Source organism: Bombyx mori, chromosome 27 (assembly GCF_030269925.1).
Source record: "Bombyx mori chromosome 27, ASM3026992v2".
Lineage (NCBI taxonomy): Eukaryota > Metazoa > Arthropoda > Insecta > Lepidoptera > Bombycidae > Bombyx > Bombyx mori.
In genome coordinates this window covers 1731401-1750971 of record NC_085133.1, presented here as the reverse complement: position 1 = coordinate 1750971, position 19571 = coordinate 1731401, and the positions used below count along the sequence as shown (strand labels likewise).

Sequence of the window (19571 nt, the reverse complement as noted above, 5' to 3'; positions counted from 1 at the left end):
AGCCTGCGTGACGACCTGCCAATGGTATTCAAAATAGAAAATAGAGGGTAGTTGGATAGGAAAGGTTACTATTGTCAGTAGAGCGTATTGCGAGTGTGCGGGTAAGGACGATTCTGCCCGTGTCTGTTGCGAAGTAGTCACGCGTTTTGATATGAAGGGTAGGAGTTACCTTAGTAGGAGTAGGTAGGGCTTAAGGGGGCGGCGGCGCCACGAACGCACGATACGAAAAGACAAAAATATATAATCGTATTTTATAAGCAGACTTTTATCATGTAAGATCTTAATTATTTGAATTTAAGAGCCATCACCGCACATTTTGCCTGTGCCCGCGATTGAGTCTAAAGTCGAATACGGATATTAAAACAACAAAATATTTTCCAATGTTTATTTAGTGTCCATTTCGATAACAACTGAAAACGGAGAACGCTAGTACAAATCCGTAGCAAAGCTAAAAATTTATTTTAGATACATTTTGTTACCTATCGTTTCTCTACGCCACAGTGGACAGGGCCTGCTTGTTTTTGTGCGCAGAAAATAATAAGAGGAACTTGATGGTACATTTAAATGATTTGATCATATTACTGTGTCTGTCGTTGTAAATATACTCGGCTGGGTGCGTTACGTGTAGGTATTGAAATAATACAAAATTTTACCACTGATTTCGTCTTAATAAAATGAGCAATGCAGTCGAAGTTAATTGAATAAGCATTATTAAAGGATAACTCAAACAGTACCGGTCAGATTTAAAGTAAGATTTGAGTGAGCTTTCAAATAAAAAAGAATTACCAAAGTCTGTTCATTCACACAAAAGTAAATGCAAAAAATGAATTCAAATTGTTAACCTCCCCCCTATTTTGAAGTTTGTTCAAAAATAAACAGGTTAGTAGCCCGCGGTGTTTTTTTTTATTAATGAAAGATTACTGGTGTCCCAGAGGCCTTTCCAGTTTCATCAGGACAGGTGGGCGAGTAAAGACTCAGACTCAGGGGTGGGATTTGCTAACAGCTGCCCGAGCGCCTCCAGAGGAGACCTAACAACTCAAGAGCAACTGCTTCGCGAATGAATCCACTACCACTACTGGTGTATTACCGCCCGCGTTCACAATTAAAACCAGTTGCTATAGACTTTCTAGGGTGTTTGTAATATGACGTCATTAAATATAGTGCGTTCTCTCTCTAGTATTAAACTAAAATTCTCTTTTCATTGTTATTGAACTGAAAGATTTTAATTATGATTTGGTGGAACTGCTTCTATGTGACCAACCTCAACACGCAGATGTTGAAGCTAGTGGTGGAATACATAACGGATCATTTGACTGCATGAAAATTATTAACACGAGAACAGTTTGTCCTAAAGTTTTATGGAGTTTTAAAAAAAAAAAATGAATTATTTTAGTTTAGATCGATATATTTCCAAATCTCGACAATGTATCAACCACTGCAGACACATTAATATGTTACGATTAAATTTTTTAAGAGTTTAAGCCAATGAATTTTATCAGAATAACATTACGGTGAACATTTAATTAAAAAAAAACACAATATTGAAATTGAGAAATACTTTCTAACATTTATTACACAAAAAAATCGAAGAAAAAAAAACATATTTCGAATATCATATTCTACTTCAAAGAGTTTTCGTCTAATTACCCTGTCTACAGAATCCCAAAATCATATTAAGTACTTATATCTTGACAATATCCAAATTTATTTAAATGTACATGTCTAAATATCAAGGTGTCTTCAAGGTCGACTTAATTATTGAACTAGGAAGTAGATAGACACGCTATCTGGACCGATCTTCAACAATAGTCGTTTTGTAATTCGATTACTAGTACTCAAAATTGGGTTAAGTGGCGAAAAAAATCACAAGCTAACCTTAAAGAATCCATAACAAATTAATTATACAGTCAAATCTTGTCATTTCCGAATTGAAAAAACAGCTTCTATCACAATATATATTGTTCAAAACTCTGTACAAGACATCGAGTGTATCTCCTGTGTAACGTGTAAGTATATATTAATATGTACACGGGTTGATATTGAAGTTTAAATTCAATCAAGACAAGAACAAAATCAAAATTTAGTTTACAAGAGAACAAAAATAAACGTTTCAAAAAATATAATACGTAAAACGAACAAGTAAACGAATCAAAGTTTAATGGAAACGAAAACAACAATTTATTTTATTAAAAGTCAGATCGTTTGAAGCATTTTTCTCTGATTCGTTTTATTAAGTTATCGTCCGGAGTTAGCTTCCAATCGAATGTTCTAGGATCCTCTTCATTGTCTTGTGATTGCGATTCGAATAGATCACTAGAATGATGTCGAACTTTATCTGGCTTACGTTGCCTCCGGATGCGTATTTCGTCACTGTCTTCTTTTATTTGAGGCTGCTTCCAGACGTGCTCATTGGCTCTTTTCACAGTATTTGGCGGCGAAAAATAAGAGAAAAACGGACTAGAAGCGTTGTTTTTGTATTTTTTTTCTTCGTTGTTCGTTTCAAGGAATGAAAAAGTATAATCAGCATCTATGACTTGTTCACGAACGTAAGAGGTTATGTGATGGCGTTTTATCGAAGGATTGTCGACTTGTTGTGATGGTACTAGCTTTGTTTGCGATTTTTTAACGAACATAATGTAATTGTAGTATCTTTCAACATTTTCGGCGCATTTGTAACAGATCGTATTAAACGAATCTGTTTCTTCGATGACTATTTTCAAACAAACTAAAATTTTTTCCACCATGTTAGTTCTGCGACAGTAATTTCCGTATAATGAAACGTTAAATTCGGTCTCGGATAGACATAAACGGCATGATTTGAATGATAACTCCATGTTTAATTTAACACTAAACAATCTATGAATCACTGTTTTCAGATTTACTTTGGCGCCAAAAATGACATTTATTGAAGGCTTAACAGCCGCAATGTGATTGGTTAACAGCGTTCGATTTTTTTTAAATTTTGAATTGGCCAAAGTTTAATTATTAAATATGTGTTTGCTAAATTAAAAATAACTCCGTCGTAAAAATCTACGTTGGACGGCTTTTCATTATTTTATGTATACTTTGCAGCTTGCCATTAGTACAATTACATAAGGTATTTTTAGTCGGATTACGTTTGTTAGTTTTATGAACAGTATCTGTTGCTGGACTTACAACGTAAATTGTTTGGAATCATTTGCTATAATGAAAAAAATATCTTAGCAGTATCTATGAAATTGGGGCTACATTTCGTAAGCTTAAAATCATATCCACACATTAATATTATAACATGTAAATTAAGTTACTATAATTTTCGGATGCTAAATCCATAACACCATTACATAATGACCTTATTGTTAACATAACAAAAACGTAAACATTCTGCTTAAGTTAATTAAGGTGAGTGGCAACACAGACTACAGGTATACAAACTGATTCGATAAACTAAACGATTGAAGACAAAAATAAATTAATCTCGTTTAGGAATAATTATTGTTGGCAACTTTAAAATTAAGATATATACCAACACCAAACTACACGGCTATATTATGATTTTCGACTTTCTACTATCACAAGCCACCACACTCCTATCATATAGACAGTGATCGTCACAATAATAAATTACAAATAAATATACATAGAAATACGGTAGTCGTTAAAAAGCGAAGCTTTTCATGTTTCAGGTTATAAACACTGCAATTTAAATTTTCCTACTTTCCTTGTACTTTGTAACTGTAAATACATATGTTTTACCTTTGCAGTATTATTACAGAATGAATTGTCGTACAACTTTTGCTAAATTCGTAAAATACTTTTATGTTTTATAATGTAGTTTGTAATAATAATAACACCAAAGCCAAAACATATTCATTTACAGTTGAAAGTTATTCTATAATCCTGACTAAACGTTGTCTTCCTCTTTTTTGCCCCAGAATTTGTCGAACCTTGTGCGAGCGCGCTCTAGCACCTCTGCAGCAGTAAGACCTCCTCCTGCAGTTGGTGTTTCATTCACAACGGTGGTGTCGACCACTCCCGGCGCTACCTGAGTTGCCTCAGTAGGTTTCTTAATCACTTCTTTCTCTTTAATTGGCTCTTGCGTTGGAGTCTCGGGGGTCAGTTCGTTGCTTGTCATCCCATTGAAGCCGTTGACCTTGTTCATGTCTAGGGTCTTGGTTTCGTCAATGGGAGTGAGGCTGACGGGTGTGGTTGGGGTCTTATCGGTGCGTTTGCTAAGGCTAGTCGGCGACTCACTTTTCAACTTCAACGATCGTATCGGAGACATCTGCTGGTGATAGATCGGAGCGATTTCTGTAACATCATTGACAGTTCGTAACTTTTATATTCCTAACGATTTGAATGTTCAAGGAGTTTCATATAAAATTGAAATTTTGATATATATATATGTTCCATATATTAGCGACATTGTAATTTGACCGTTGTTGTTAATATGAACCTTTCTATTTGAAACTCCCGTGCAACATTTAAAGCACATTTATTCTGCTAACTGCTTCTAATTATGCCAATCTATAGCAGAAAGCCTATGATTGTTGTATTGGACTACTTTGGTTAAGCTTCGGGGAAATACCAAGTTTTATTTTGATTGCCCTCGTAGGCAGACGAGCTATGGCCCAATATGGCTTTCATAATTCCAGAGGCAGAGCCAAGCCGCTGCCTACCGCTAAATTAAACTGCCTATTGCCTAACTCAATGAAATACCTATTCTGCAATAGACATAGAATTCCTTTATCACTTTCTAAAAGATAAGTCTTTAAATAATTGATCACTAAATACATCAAAATATTATCAGTTCCAGACCAAAAACATGATGAAAAATTATCTAAACTATGAACTTTTCATTGATAACTTAACAGACAGTAGTGATTCTAGTTTCGTTTTTCTATCACAAGCCACCTCTAAACGAATTTTCTAAGCATTTCGTTCCATTTCTCATGCTGAACTCTTACCTAAGAAGTCGGAAATTTTCTAACACATATATCATGCAAGCGACTTTATTAGAACAAATGGATGAACGTGGAAGTCCGTAAAATTTATTATTAGTGTATTAATTTACCCCTTTATATTTATAAATTTTTAACTTAACAACGCGATACCTAAGAACAATTAATTACAATTGAGGGGTGTTAGGAAATACTGAAATTACTTTGATTGTTCAATAGTAAACTTATACTGAAGGTAACGCACTGCTTTCCTAGAGAAGTGGTGCCGTGACTTATAGTCGAACGAAATCAGTTTTATGATCCCAATAGTATTAAAATGTCATTATTAAATCTTTTATCGATAATATTTTCTCGTGGTACATAATTATTTAAAGACCATGTATGCTTCCTGCTCTTTTTTCAGCCACATACGTTCACTGCTGGATATAGCCTTCCCCACAACAATCGCTCCGGTATCAATTCGCTTGTCACTAATGCACTTCAGTATATTCCGTTCAGTATATCAGGGTTAGTGACTACCGTTGATATTGCGAAAATGATGATAGAGGTAAGGCAAAGGTTTTTTATGATTGATGGATTACTGGTCGCCCGGAGGCCTTTCCAGTTTCACCAGGAGAGGTGGAAAGGTCTTGATGATGACAACATTAATCAAGGTTGATATGGCAATATCGCCATGATGCTGAATAGTCGGACTCGAAAAAAGACCTTCCCCGACCGATTAATTTGTTTTCAGGATGGCTTAGTTACAGGTTCTTGCTCTGTTGTTTTGGTTGGGCCCCACAACGTTTGGTCGGCTGAATGCGACTGACACAAAACTTAACCAAGCTACTTATAGAGTTTCAATGAAATCCTACCAATCAACAAACCACTCGATCTCTCCGCTTGGGTTCATAACAGAGCGAAGATATATCGCATCGTCAAACTAAAATATTTTTTCGATTGCCACAAAACTAAACGCTAGCGACAGAACTTAGATTATCCGCAAAGGTATTGGAGCTTAGTGAATCCAATTAACATTGCAAATATGTGTGACGAGTTTATCTGTTTTCTATGGTTTGATAAATAACTAAGTTACGGCACAATTTCTCTAAGGAACCAGAGTTTATTAGTCACCGAATTATCATTTAAGGCATTCCCAGAAATAGTCCACCACAGAAGAGTTTTATTACTAATAGAACACAGTGAAAACTTTTCAAATAGCACCCCGTTTTGCGTTAGAAGACATCATGCATTGTGAACGATCGTAAATGACATGAATAGAAACGATAAGAATCAAAGTGCGCACAGTGATAGTGTATGCAAACATCGAAACAGACACACACAGACAAGTGTATACATACGTGGTCGTCGCTTCAGCAGAGTACGGACAAAATAAATAAAAGCATCTTTTAGTTAATTGATTAACACAATTTAATCATGAACTAGTCAATAATTATAATAATATAAAAACAGATTATATAATTTTTTTTCCGTGTCGGGTCGTGTGTCGTGCTTATGTGGAAGCGATCTTTATAAGAGTTTCCTTATAGAGGTCGCTGTCCCATGACGCTATGTCACACTGATAGTGTATGGCCGATGGTCTAGGCGGTGGCTGTGTTCGTCGTACCTGCCGGCTTCACGATGACACCCTCTTCGGCTATGGAGCCACTCTTAAACTCAGAGCTAGGGCGCTTAATGCTCTCATCTGAAATATGGTGAGCGTTTGTATGATCTGTGGCGTCGTGGTGCGATGAATTACGTTCTATGTCTACGGAAACGTTCAGAAATTGTATTTTTGACATTTGACGTTTTCAAAATTCAAATATTTCAGTAGACAGAGATTTTTTAAACGGGACAATGTAAAAATAAATCTTACAAAAATATGAAAACGAATGTTAAAAAAAAGTATGATTCAAAATCTCAATGCGTAGTCTCGAGTATTATTTCTGTAACTAACAATGCACATGACAAATCCGTGTTCGTGTCAGTGTTGCAAGCTCTACGCTCCGTTACACTATTGTGGGGTGTCTCAAAGAAAACATGTCTCACATGAGTTTTAATGAGTCAAGTGTCAGTGGCATGACGGTGTGACGGCTTGTTTAGCTCTATCTATCCTATTTACTGCTTTACAATTCACAAATCTTGGGTTTAGTGGTATTTTAAAGGAGTATCTCATTCGTAAGTTGATATAGCGGTCATCAAATGACCCGTTTTAGATAAGTAAGGAAAAAAGGACCGGCTATCGAATAAGATACTCATTGTACAGGACTTGTTTCATGAAACCGATTTTACGAATTTGTGTTGAATTTTTAAATATAAATCTAACACATACTTCTGGTTCTTAGGTTATCTATCCTAAAAAAGTCATGAGTACAAAGAACATAATTTTTAATATTAATTACCTTTTTTTTATTAGGTAGCCTTTAAACATTAGAGGTGAGTAGGAGGATAGTTGTATTTTTTTTTTATATTACCTTACTTAATATTTACACATCACGAAGTTTGATTTGCTTTTTTATTACAATAAAAATTTCGTAACATCAGTTTCAGTTTAGAAAAAGTATAACTCGAAAAAAAAAACTCACGACTAAAACCTACCTACATTACCGATAAATTTACGCGGCTCACCGTTTTTAACGTTTTGCGTCACCGTAAACGTTTTGCCGGTGTCCAGGGGCACTGTCCAGTTGACCGGATCCGGGGAGCGCATGTTCATCTGCTCCGGGGATTTGACCCGGGTCGGTTCAGGTGGAGACTTGACCACGGGCGAATCGTCGAAGAAGTGGTCTTTAGCGACCGAAGCGCTGCGGTGCGATGGTATTTCGTCATCTAAAAATGAGATTCAATCTAAGATCAGTTACCGTAAAGCACGATGTTCTGGACATGTGTTCAGTGTACTTTTGCTCCTGGATGATCATAACGGTGTTTCTTGAAAAGAATTGCTTAAAAAAAGAACAAAAAAAAAAAACAATAGATCCGGAAAAAACCAAAAGCCTTTAACGGCACATGCAAATTAAAATTTCTAAGAAGTAGATACATCTAGTAATCGTGCATAGACACATAGTATACAAATTATTATATTTTGACGGAATCTGACAACGATTTTCACTTTTAATGAGTTCGCGATATTTCGACTGTTTTTTTTGTGAAGGAAGGATTATTGGCAGCCCCAGATTTACCAGGACAGATGGGCCACAGCCAGTAGGGGTGGGATTAGCTAACAGCCGCCAGAGAGCCTCCGAAGGAGATCTAACAACTCAAGGTCAGCTGCTTCGCGAATGCATCTACTGTCGGATCGGGATCGCGACCCGGTGAGAAAATCCGGTGAGAAACTCAGCGGGCTGTTTCAGCAAGCACCAAGATCACGGGTAGACTGAAGACTGCGGGTAGGATGTTAGCAGCAGACAAAAATTTCTACCCTCTTTTTAATCCATTTCTGTGTGTTACCACTGCAACTCGATGATTAGTCGCGACATACCTTTACTTTAAAAACATAAATCGAGAAACATATCGAGAACCCGCAATAGTGAAAATCGTGGTAATAACGCCTTAAATAATAGTGTGCATAATATAGATAACCACATATACCATTTAGCTAAACGAACACATTTCTATACTAAAATACACATTAAAAACACATGTATTTCCGATATAAGATCATTAGAAGCTGACTTCAATACAGACGTAAAAATACTGAAACATTCATATTAACAATATGTTTGTTGCACATTGTCATCAGATTGCATTAGAGAAAACTGTAATATCATTCATTTAGATAAAGAAATCGACACTATTACCATTTAATTTTGTTTTATATTTAAATCGGATCGCTGTGTCAAATAAAAAAAAAATATTAGTATCCAGTATTGATTTATATTTATGTATATACTATTATTGATTGAAATTTATCAGCAAATGCTAGGAATTAATCGGTAATTTCATTAATTGACAATATAAACACATAAGAATTGCAGTTACGCAAATAACACACATATACGTTTTGTAACTATAGGGCGGTGTGCAATGTGACACACAGACAGCACGGACGTACAATCACACGGACGTGTGTAGCGAAAATGCGATGTTCGGTGCGTGCTCCGGCGGTGTGACCTGGCGTTGCGTAGACGCACTGATGCCAAAAAAAAATATCCTATTAAAATCAATAACAAAATTTTTCGATTTTGAGACGTAAATTGTTTGTGCGGATGGATTTTTTTCGTTTTAAATATAATCATAATAATAATTTCTCAATATTTTGTCGTCCCTTTCAATAGTTAGATAATATGTTATGCTTAACAATCACTCTTATTAGTGAATGATACTATCATTGAGAATCAGAGATTTGTTTCAGAAATCGTATGACTCTCACTTAAACTGTAACATATTATATATACACAATACAATCGAAAGGGACAGCAAATGATAATAAAAAAAATATACACATCGACACTGAAGCCACATTAGGCCGTACTGTACAGATCGCCAATCCATAATCTTAAGCCCAAACTAATAAAGCTCTATCACTGAATACTCCAACAACACAGCGCGTCGACGCAACATTACAGTCACCTTTTTACGCACCCAATTTTATGCCGATTTTAGAGACGCTCCGGCTGCGGCGGCCTCTGTCGGAGGCGCTCAGGTCACCGTTAGCCTTGGCCTCGGCCCCATCAGCCCCAATTTTTCCTGAAGGCGCTGATGGTGAACGCCCACCCCTTGTCGTCGACCTAACTCTATCACTACTCCCCTTATTCAACGGCAAACCTACAAGAAATTTATTCACTACTAACTTTCTGGCTGCTGAGAGCGTGGCTCAAAAGACTGTGTTAAGTCGACATTTATGTAAAAAAAAAAATTGGTATATATGATCAAAGTTAATTAAACATTTTTTTTAATGAGACTTTCAAAATCATAGTAAATGAGCCACTATCTCAAAATCTAGCCAACAGGGAAGGAACAAGCAACAAGCAGGAAGACAACATTAATCAAATATATATTTATAAATTTCACTATATCTATTTGAAATCTAGACAACCAGTTCAACGTTAACTTTTAAGGAAGACAGATAAAACACACATATAAGAAAAGAAAATATTTATAATCATTCCATTCTAATAAAAATAAATCCTTTATAAATCTTTTATAAAATAAATTCTCGTATTGTTATTTTAAATTATTACAATATGTATCGATAACACAGATTTGGAATTTGGAACAATACGATTTTTAGGCTGGTATGACTTTGAAAACTCCACAGTAGGTAAAGGAATAATTTATGTAAATATATTTAATGAAATATTGAATAGTAAATTAAATATTTGTTTTTTTTTAGGTATTGCACAGATGGAAGACCGAGATAACGATCCAACTGGTGTAAAGTGATCCAGTTGTATTGTATACTTAATGCCGGTCCAAATTTTTAAGATCGGAACATAAGATTGCTTTGCTGCAGAAACAGGTAGGGTGGTGGTGCCTACTCGAGTGTGGTTCCAATACCCGGCATTAGAACTAAAGAAATAGGTTATTTACTAAGTAAAATATCACCTCAACTTTGAGTAGCTAATACTTTATATTGGTTTTGTTATGAAATAGAACTTCATTGCGATCATTTATAGCGGCTTTCGGCCCTCAAACGTAAACTATTCCATTTATGGTCGATCTTATAGTTTGACAATACTACTTTTAAGTTTAACAAGGCAAAAATACGTCAGAAAAACTAGTGGAAACATTTAAAAAGATGCTCGCTTGATTGCCGATTGACGCCATTTGCAGTTGAGTTCAGTGAACCTTTCGTCACGCGTCACTTTGTTTTTTAACAATCAATTTTTAGAGTTTTTTGTCGTTTAGCCCAGAAAATTAGATACATTATTTGGATGAAATAAGACGTTTCACTTATTTTTGTTACGTAAAAACTAAGTGTACACGCACAAAAATGTACTCTTATTTCATTAAATGTAGTTTAATAAAAAAAAGGTATATAATTTGTAGTAAATAAAATGCAAAGTCGTTGTCGCTTGTGTAGTCATTAAATGTCAATTTAGTTAATTTCACAACTCTTTTTGCACGAATGCGAATAAACTGAGTTATAAAGGTTATTTAATTACATTTCATGTATTTATAACTAAGTAGTTAGTAAAAGAGTTTATTTACTTAAATTATTTTAAATATTATAGGTAACACAGATATTTTATAAAATGATGACTTCTTTTTTGAAATTGTTTAATAGCTTGCATTCTGTTCTTTTAGGCAAACCTTCTTTACGTTCTTTTTTGTGTGAAAATCGATGAAGAAATTAAATTGAATTTGATTTATCTGAAATTGGTTATGAGATGAGAATTTATATAAAACGAGCTGACATGAGATGAATTTGAGTGAATGCACCTTATATAGTTGACGCAAATACATGCCCGCTGACGATAAAACAATATATTTTAGTTTCGTAGATAGTAACTACATACTACTACAATTTTACTGGTGGTAGGTCCTCTTGTGAGTCCGCGCAGGTACCACCACCTCGCCTATTTCTGCCGTGAAGCAGTAATGCGTTTCGGTTTGAAGAATGGGGCAGGCCTTGTAACTACACTGAGACCTTATAACTTATATCTCAAGGTGGGTGGCGTATTTACGTTGTAGATGTCTATGTGCTCCAGTAACCACTTAACACCAGGTGGACTGTGAGCTCGTCCACCCATCTAAGCAATAAAAAAAAACTATATATTACAATCAACGTTTCGACATTTAAATTAAAAGTAGCTGCAACGAGCTTTCAAATAATTACTATTTATTTTTATGTCTTTATCTTAGAATTGGTTTTATGCAGTCATGGCCTATAGGAATAGTTGTTTCTTTAAAACAATTTAACCACGTCTCTGGCTGGTTACTTTTACTTCCATTATTCTTCATTCTCTTTTTCATTATGACAACCGGTTTTTTGCGATGTTATTGTTGGTAGCCCCGCGTTTATTAAATCTCAGCCTCAATTAAATTAATTTGTTAAATAAGAAATGTGAAATAAAATAAAATTGATTTATCTGAATCCTTTAATCAGTTGTGCTGAATGAAAAGAAATGAAATGAAATGATACGAGATGAGATGAAATGAAATAATGTCCCAGTGAATTTTTGAGGGTTTACAAAGAAACTTAGTGGACTTTTCGGAATCACTCGAGTCCGCTAATCCGTCCTGTGACTTTGTTTTATTTATCCACACGAACAACTAAACCAGCGGTCGGGGAACTTTTTTAATTATTACCCCGAAATATTGTTGTGTAAGTTGATATTACCCCATGGCGAAGAACAAAAAAAAAAACGAAATCGCTTCTTTTAGCATCTTTCATATTTTTAATATTATTCATTTTAATATTATTAATATTATAATATCTTATATCAAATATCATCTTTCATATTTATTTTAATATTATTCAAAGAAAACAATAACTAAAAATTTAACGATTGTAAAGAAGTTTCACTTCAATGTATAATACTTTTTACGCACAAAAGTTTCATTTTTAGCCCTCAAAATGTCATTTTACTCCATTTGGGATAATTTACCTCGGTTCCCCGACCGCTGAACTAAACGGTTAATAAGCCACAATTATCCCACGTCTGAGCCTAAATAAACATTCGTTAGTTCCTCGTGTTCCCGCCAAAAAAATTTCTAGCCCTGAAGGTGCCAGAAACGCATAAAGACTCAGCGACATGAATACTGTGTCTTCACACATCATTATTAACATTACGAACATCAAAGCGTTTACAGCTAATTCAATCATGGTTGCGCGTGTGTTAGAGGTTTTTATCGTTGTTATAGACGGGTAGACGAAATTCAAGGACAAATTAGCTTGCAGCCATAACACAATGAAAACCGCTACTTCATGAGACATGAGGTTTTAATTTCTTTATGTGTTTATTACTAGCTGATATTTGCGGCTTCGTGCGACTGGTCAAGGCCAAGTGTTTGTTTAGTCTCCCGTGGTAATGTTTTTTCGGAACAAAAGGTACATTATTCCTTAGGCCAAGACGGCTTTTGGCTTGTAAATGCGATTAAAGAGTATCCTGCCTTTTAACCCTTAAATCGCGACAAAGATAAACTCTGTATGGTGCTATTTACCCAAGCGGGTTTAAAGTACTAACAGTCTTCTTCTCTATCTTCTGGAAGATATTGTTAATTGTGTACATACCGCTCGGTTTGATGGGTCGCGCGTCGTGTCCGTTGGGCGCATGCTTGAGATGCGCGGGGGCGGGGTCCGCGGAGCGGGGGCGGCGTCGCGGGGACTTGAATGCCGAGTTCTCACCGGTCTTTACTCCTGAAGGATATCACTTAAATACGTACGCTTCTTAACATTGAGACCGCTTTTGTTACAAGCCCCGATCCATTAACGGTGCTTTTAGGTATCTCAAGCACCGGTCATCGTGCTCGCCGAACCCGTCGCTTGCGGCGAAGGGCTCGACGAATAAATTAATCCATAGACACAGTCTACTGAATTTCTCGCCGGATCTTCTCAGTGGGTCACGTTTCCGATCCGGTGGTAGATTCTGCGAAGCACTGCTCTTGCTAGGGCCAGTGTTAACAACACTCCCGGTTTGAACCCCGTGAGCTTACTTACACGTTGGAGTGAAGCTGAAATAGCCTCTCGAGGCTATCAACATAGGTAGGAAAAAGAAAAGAAAAGGAAAAAAAGTTGCAAGAGACGGATTACAAGTTCACGACACTAGCCTATGGGGTGTTGGTGGCCACCCTTGAGATTTGAGGTCGAAGACAATGTCTGAAGTTTCCTTTCATTCTTCAAACGGCAATGTATTTCAAAGACCTTGTTTAGTAACGTACCATCTAAAGCAGCACCCTCATCGAAACTGTGTCCCTGTAACTTCTTCCTTTGCTTCTGGGGCGAGGTCTTGTGAGGGGAACGCTCCAGGGCCTTCGTTTCCTGAAGTTTTGCGTGGATCGACTGGTGGGGCGCCGACCGGAACGATCTAAACTTCTTAGGGGATTGGTTCTTGGACTCTTTGCCGTCTTTTTCGTCTCGAGGCAGCACCCTGAAGAGTATTAGGTGAGAGTTCAATAGATATTCGGTATTGGATTTTCAATTATAAACCAAATTTATTCACAGAATTTATTATTATACTTTACTATGCAGAAGCCTTGCTCAGCGTCGTCCGTTTGTCAAAGATTAAGTGGTATATTTGTTATTTTAATATGGCCGAGCTAGGGGTTATGATGTGCTTAACTACTGCTTGCGATGGCTTTATTTGCTATTCAAGCCATTCTCGCTTAGTACCAGCTTTTGCCAACTATACTTATGATAAAATGGATCCGCTCCAAGGGACACACGAGAATTGTATACAGGTTTACTAGAACTTTAGAGCTGGATGTGACTTGGCATACCATTATGTGCATCACTTACTTGTGATTGGTGGAAGCGAGTGATAATGCCGACAGCGATGATCTGCGGGACACTTGGTACCACAGCTCGATTTGCTTATTGTAAAGCTGAGTGAGGTGTTCTGGCGCCAGTTCCGTGCCCCAGCCGCGGTACTGTCGATCAATGCCTACTTTCAGTATGGTTCAAGCATGACTATGTTTGTGGTCCGACTTTGTAAGTTCAACCAATTAAAGTAATTGGTTCATAACGTAACACGAGCGCCATAATTTTAGTAGAATAACAGAAGAGTTTCATAAACGAACAATGACGATTAGCTTTAACATGGAAACATCATAAGATTTCCAATGTGAGAATGAGAGCGCATTGTTCTCCTAGCTTGGAAATTGTATGAACATTGTTTTACGTTCAGAGCGAGGTGAATTAATTTACGGCTATCGTCTTTTTGGTAATGACTATAATTCATTGTGAATTTTAAACCGAACCTTTGTAAATGTTTTATTTACATAAAAAAAATATGCTAATTTAGAAATAATTCTATGCTATCTTCATAAATTTAGGAAGGATTATGGCGCAGACCTTGTACTCGCCGGCACGCTTGCGCAAGTCCAGAACCTCCCTGTACCAAGAGTCGCCTTGCGCCAGCCCCAGGGGTTGCAGGCCGGCCGCCCGCAATGTACTGGCACTGTCCTCCACACCCCCACCCTGACCCCCCTCCCCAGAACCCTGATTCTCCCCCAGCATCCTCTCGCTCGCCTCCTCATTCGACTTCCCTTTACCCCTGCATTTTGTAAATTTCCCTTTAGACGCCTCATACACGTATTGAGAGAACGGTCTAAATTTCTTTTTGTACTCGCTTTTGTAACGTTTCCTATTATCTTTGGAACGATCCTCCCCGTTGGATATGAGGGCCGATAGCGCGTTACGGAACGTCGATTTTCTGGAAAATTCCATTTAAGTCTTAGACGGTTGGAGTTGTTGTCTGCGATGATGATGCGGCAACAGAAACGACTCGCGCCGAGCCGGATTAGTACAGACATGCTTCAAATAATTTTCAAGCTCGCAATGGTGAGGTTAAGATGTTTCAATTAAGAAGAGTCTAGAAGGACCGACAGAACAGATAGTGTGGGCTCACGCCCTGTGACGTCAATTATTTCGGTGTTCAAGTGTGGTGATACATCGACATACAAAATCTAATCAAAACATTTTTGGACGTTCACACCAACAGTGCAGGACATTGAACATTAATTAAAAAAAATTATTCTATTTAGCTTTCATTCCGTACTAGTTAATTTCGACTAATCTACTCCGCCTAGACTAGACACCGCCACCGTGAGGAGATTTGAAAATGTTAAGCAAATATCAAAAACGAAATTTAGACTCAGTTCTGCTTCTTTTATTACTTGTTTTTTTTAAAAAGTCGAGGGCAGAACGGGAACGTAAAGAGAACCTAGACAACATTTTGCTCCGTGATAATATTGATCTTCCTAAGAACAAGAATGTTGCAATGAAAACTAAATAGTTCTTAAACTGATCACAGTATGGACGAATACATAAGAAAAAGTTAGTGAAAAGATAATAAAGAAAAGGTATGGATGGGTAACTTTTAAATTCAGAAGTAACATGCTTAAAACGATAATAAAAGTGAAATTGTAACTAGTATTGTAACGTTTTAATGTAGACAGTTAAATTTCTGTAATGATGTAGTAGGAAGATAGTAATCTGTTTGTAATTTAGGAAGGTTCATTTCGTTACCCTATTTCGTTTTACCACAAGGTTCTTTTTACGTTCAACAAAAAACAAAAGCTGAACACATTTATAGAAAGCCATGTAGCAATACATTTCGCTCAAGATATTTCTTCACCTGTAAAAGTTACGAAATTATTTATCTAACAATGTTTAATATATTTCAAAACATTATTTACAGTTAATTGTTTGTATGTTGCACAACATCCGGCTTTCAACGGATTTTACATATTCGTGTTTAGTGTCATGATAATCACGTGTTATGTATCTGTTAGTTCATGTATATGAGGTTAGCTGAAATGAATAGATGTAAGTGACTGTCCCCTGTTTTTTTAATTTGTGCCGTATTCCCTTGCAAAAAAGCTGCTTTAGCTAAAGCAAAGCTCAGTGACAGTGCATTTCATGTGATTTTAATTAAGCTCTGTCGTTCAACATGTATAGACTGTTTCTTATGTACAATGTCACCAAATTAATACACATTAACCTTGATAATTATAATATACATATTACTATACTTTATATGTAAAATAAATAAGTTTTAACGCATGCTAAAATATATTAAGGAACAAATGAAACAATCTATTAAATTAAACTAAGGTAATACAATTTGGAAGGCCTTTTAATGGATTTCGTGTTAAGCCAAAGCTGGACCAGTATATTTTTACAAACATATCGATTTCTATTGAAATTAAGCATGTATTTGTAGAAACATACTGAATTCATATAATTGGAATTAAAATTATACTTCATAAGGACTGTAATTACACATTAATATTTGCATGAAAAAATGTCTGGACTATGAGAAATCAATGTCATGTCATCTAGATATATCGACTTATGAAGTATATTTTTGATCGAAAATAGAAATTCTTAAAGATTATTTTTACCTTTGGACCCCTGGTTTCTGGCCGTTCCACAAATAGTCTTCGATATATCGTTTATGGCCCTCGTCGTGGTCACCATCCACGTGGTTCATGAGAGGCTCAACCTCAACTGAACCTGAAGATAACCTTTCGTAAAGTCAAAGTCGACAAAATGATAATTTCATCTGTAGATATTATAGTTTAATTGTAGTGTAGTGTAACAATAGTGTATTGTTTGCAATTCATATAAATGTTATGGTAACTTTTTTTTGTCTGAATAATACATCAAAACAATTATCTATGTAGAATACTTTTATATAATAAGCTAGTGTAAGATAAATCTTGATGTAGTTGATTACATCATTTGTAGTAGCAATTAGCGAATTCGGGCAACCGCTCTTTTAGAAAATATTAGATTAGATCCTAATAATATAAGTCATCAAGTAAGATAAGTCTATCTCGTAATTAATTAGAAGAAGGATAAGCCACACGCGGCCGAGAGTCGCTTAAGCGGTCCGCCAAGAATTTGTAAAATTAAATTTATTTTATCAACTTTCTCCCATCAATTTATTTTTCTGTTCTTTTCTTGTTTGTTTTTATTTTGCATTAAAATATTTATATGAAATCTTTTTTTGAAAAGTTTCCTAAATTATTTATTTCCTAAAAAAAATTTTTAATTTAAATAGGCCCGTTGATTAAAAAGGTTGCTCACCTCTGAATTGAAACATATATAATATAAATCAAAAGTTTGCGAGCCATATTATTATTACCTTGCCCTACAGGTATTAGTTTAATACCATCTGCAGCCATAGCTATACTCACCTATTTTATTAGCTAAATTCATAATTTATAAGTTCTCACTCTAATTCCGGGTATCTTAATATCATCCTGCCCATTTTTCCTACCAATGAAACATTCGATCTTGTGTCTCTCACATTAAGTCATCCAATCTCAAGCTGGATACGGGTAATTACGTTAATGTGTTTGTTTTGTAATGACCGGTCAACATTCGTTGTGCCCTGATCTGTTATTCTCATCTTGGCTATTGAAAACCGCTTCGATTGTCACAGTTCAATAACATTCTGTACACGGAACTAGTTTTTCAACAAAAAAAATATTTCAAAGGCTTTTTGTAAGTAAATTTCACGGTGTATTTGTGAAGTTTGCTTTCAACCGTCTACATTTAAATTGTGTTCTGATTATTTCTTTAAAAGAGCCGTCATTATTTTGAACTTCATTACGACAAACGAAAATGTCATCTTAAAGCAATATATTACTTTAAATAGCCTGTTTTTTCCGGAGGGCCTTAGGGGATATGCGGGATATGTACTACAACATTGCATAGCATCTTTCCTGGCATCTTTAAAGCTTTTCCCAAAGAGGACAAATGTCTGAATATGTCTGAATGTGCGATTTGCCTTAAAACCGGCCTGGATTTTGTAAAATACTCCGCGATGTCTTATAACTGTATCATTTTTATGAGAGCACGGCAATGGGCGTTTTAAATAAATCAAGTAGTTCACCTATTATCATAATTAAAGTCTCAAGTTTTAAGTGTAGTAAGTAAAACAGTACGTTTCTATTTACATAGCTATTATCCAGATTGCCTGTTGCCTCCCTTAGGACCGCAGCCTCACCCAACTAATTTGAATATCTCAGAACTTCACGCATGTATCGTGTAAACAATTCAAAGGCAGATCCGCAGCAGTCTCGCCTGTGCGGTTTGATGTGAAATTTTAATGACCGCGGGCGCCATTTGCGCGATGAATTTTTAGTTGGATGTGGTATGAATCGTGTTGTAGGAATCATGTAAATTCTTAGCATTTAATGTATACGCCTCGCCGGTAGTGCCGGTATTCTATCGGATTGTCTATACAAGAATGTCTGACACTTCCAGTTCAAGTTTGTAAGTTTTTTGAGATCCTTTTCTCTTCTTCCTTCGTTTCTTCGTACGATTTTTTTTATCTATTTTACAAGAAGACTGAACTGAAGTCATCATCAGCCTTTATCTGCCCACTGCTGGACATAGGCCTTCCCCAATGCCTTCCACATAATGCGGTCCTCCGCCTTCCGCATCCAACGACTTCCCACCGTGCGCACTAAGTCGTTGGTCCACCTGGTTGGAGGTCGCCTCACGCTCCTGGTGCCCATCCGTGGCCTCCATTCGAGGACTTTCCTCCCCCATCTGGCGTTGCTGGCTCGACAGATGTAACCGGCCCATTGCCACTTTAGCCTGCTAACTTTGAGAGCTATGTCGTCGACTTTGGTTCTCCGTCGAATTTCTTCGTTCCGGATTTTGTCCCTTAGAGAAATACCGAGCATAGCTCTCTCCATCGCCCGCTGTGCGACTCTTAAGTTGTGGGCCAGCCCTGCCGTCAGTGTCCAGGTTCCCGCGCCGTAAGTCATCGCGGGGAGAACGTAATTGAAGTTGAAGTTTACAATTTTACTTTACCTTCAGCAGCCGCAGCCTTCTTTAGGGCCCCCATGGAGATGCTCTTCCTAGGTGTGGTATCGTCTTTGGGCCAAGCGAATTGGTTCCTGTACTCGGTGCTCACCATATCAGGCTCCTTGGCGACCACAACCTCACCCAGAGCTGTGGTGGCCTGTCAACGCAAGAGGATTTTAATAGGCATACAAAATCTATTCCAATTGCTGTAGTCTCGCTAA

General features: G+C 36.6%; 1 protein-coding gene across 23 annotated transcripts in view; it reads right to left on the bottom strand.

Moving 5' to 3' along the window:
- Nucleotides 1-371: 371 nt before the first annotated feature.
- LOC101737983 (uncharacterized) overlaps nt 372-19571 on the bottom strand; it is a 72144-nt gene continuing 52944 nt past the window's right edge. For 10 of the 23 annotated variants that reach the window (XM_062676414.1, XM_062676415.1, XM_062676417.1 and 7 more), the window contains 10 exons: nt 19357-19507; nt 16929-17040; nt 14875-15235; nt 14320-14450; nt 13743-13951; nt 13096-13221; nt 9501-9683; nt 7518-7748; nt 6547-6624; nt 372-4290 (listed from right to left, as the gene is read on the bottom strand). In XM_062676414.1, the coding sequence (XP_062532398.1) occupies nt 3884-4290; nt 6547-6624; nt 7518-7748; nt 9501-9683; nt 13096-13221; nt 13743-13951; nt 14320-14450; nt 14875-15235; nt 16929-17040; nt 19357-19507 (1989 nt within the window). In that variant the 3' untranslated portion in view covers nt 372-3883. Of the gene's footprint in view, nt 4291-6326; nt 6625-7517; nt 7749-9500; nt 9684-13095; nt 13222-13742; nt 13952-14319; nt 14451-14874; nt 15236-16928; nt 17041-19356; nt 19508-19571 lie in introns of those variants that run through there. The other 13 variants (XM_062676420.1, XM_062676421.1, XM_062676422.1 and 10 more) reach the window with 8 other exon arrangements.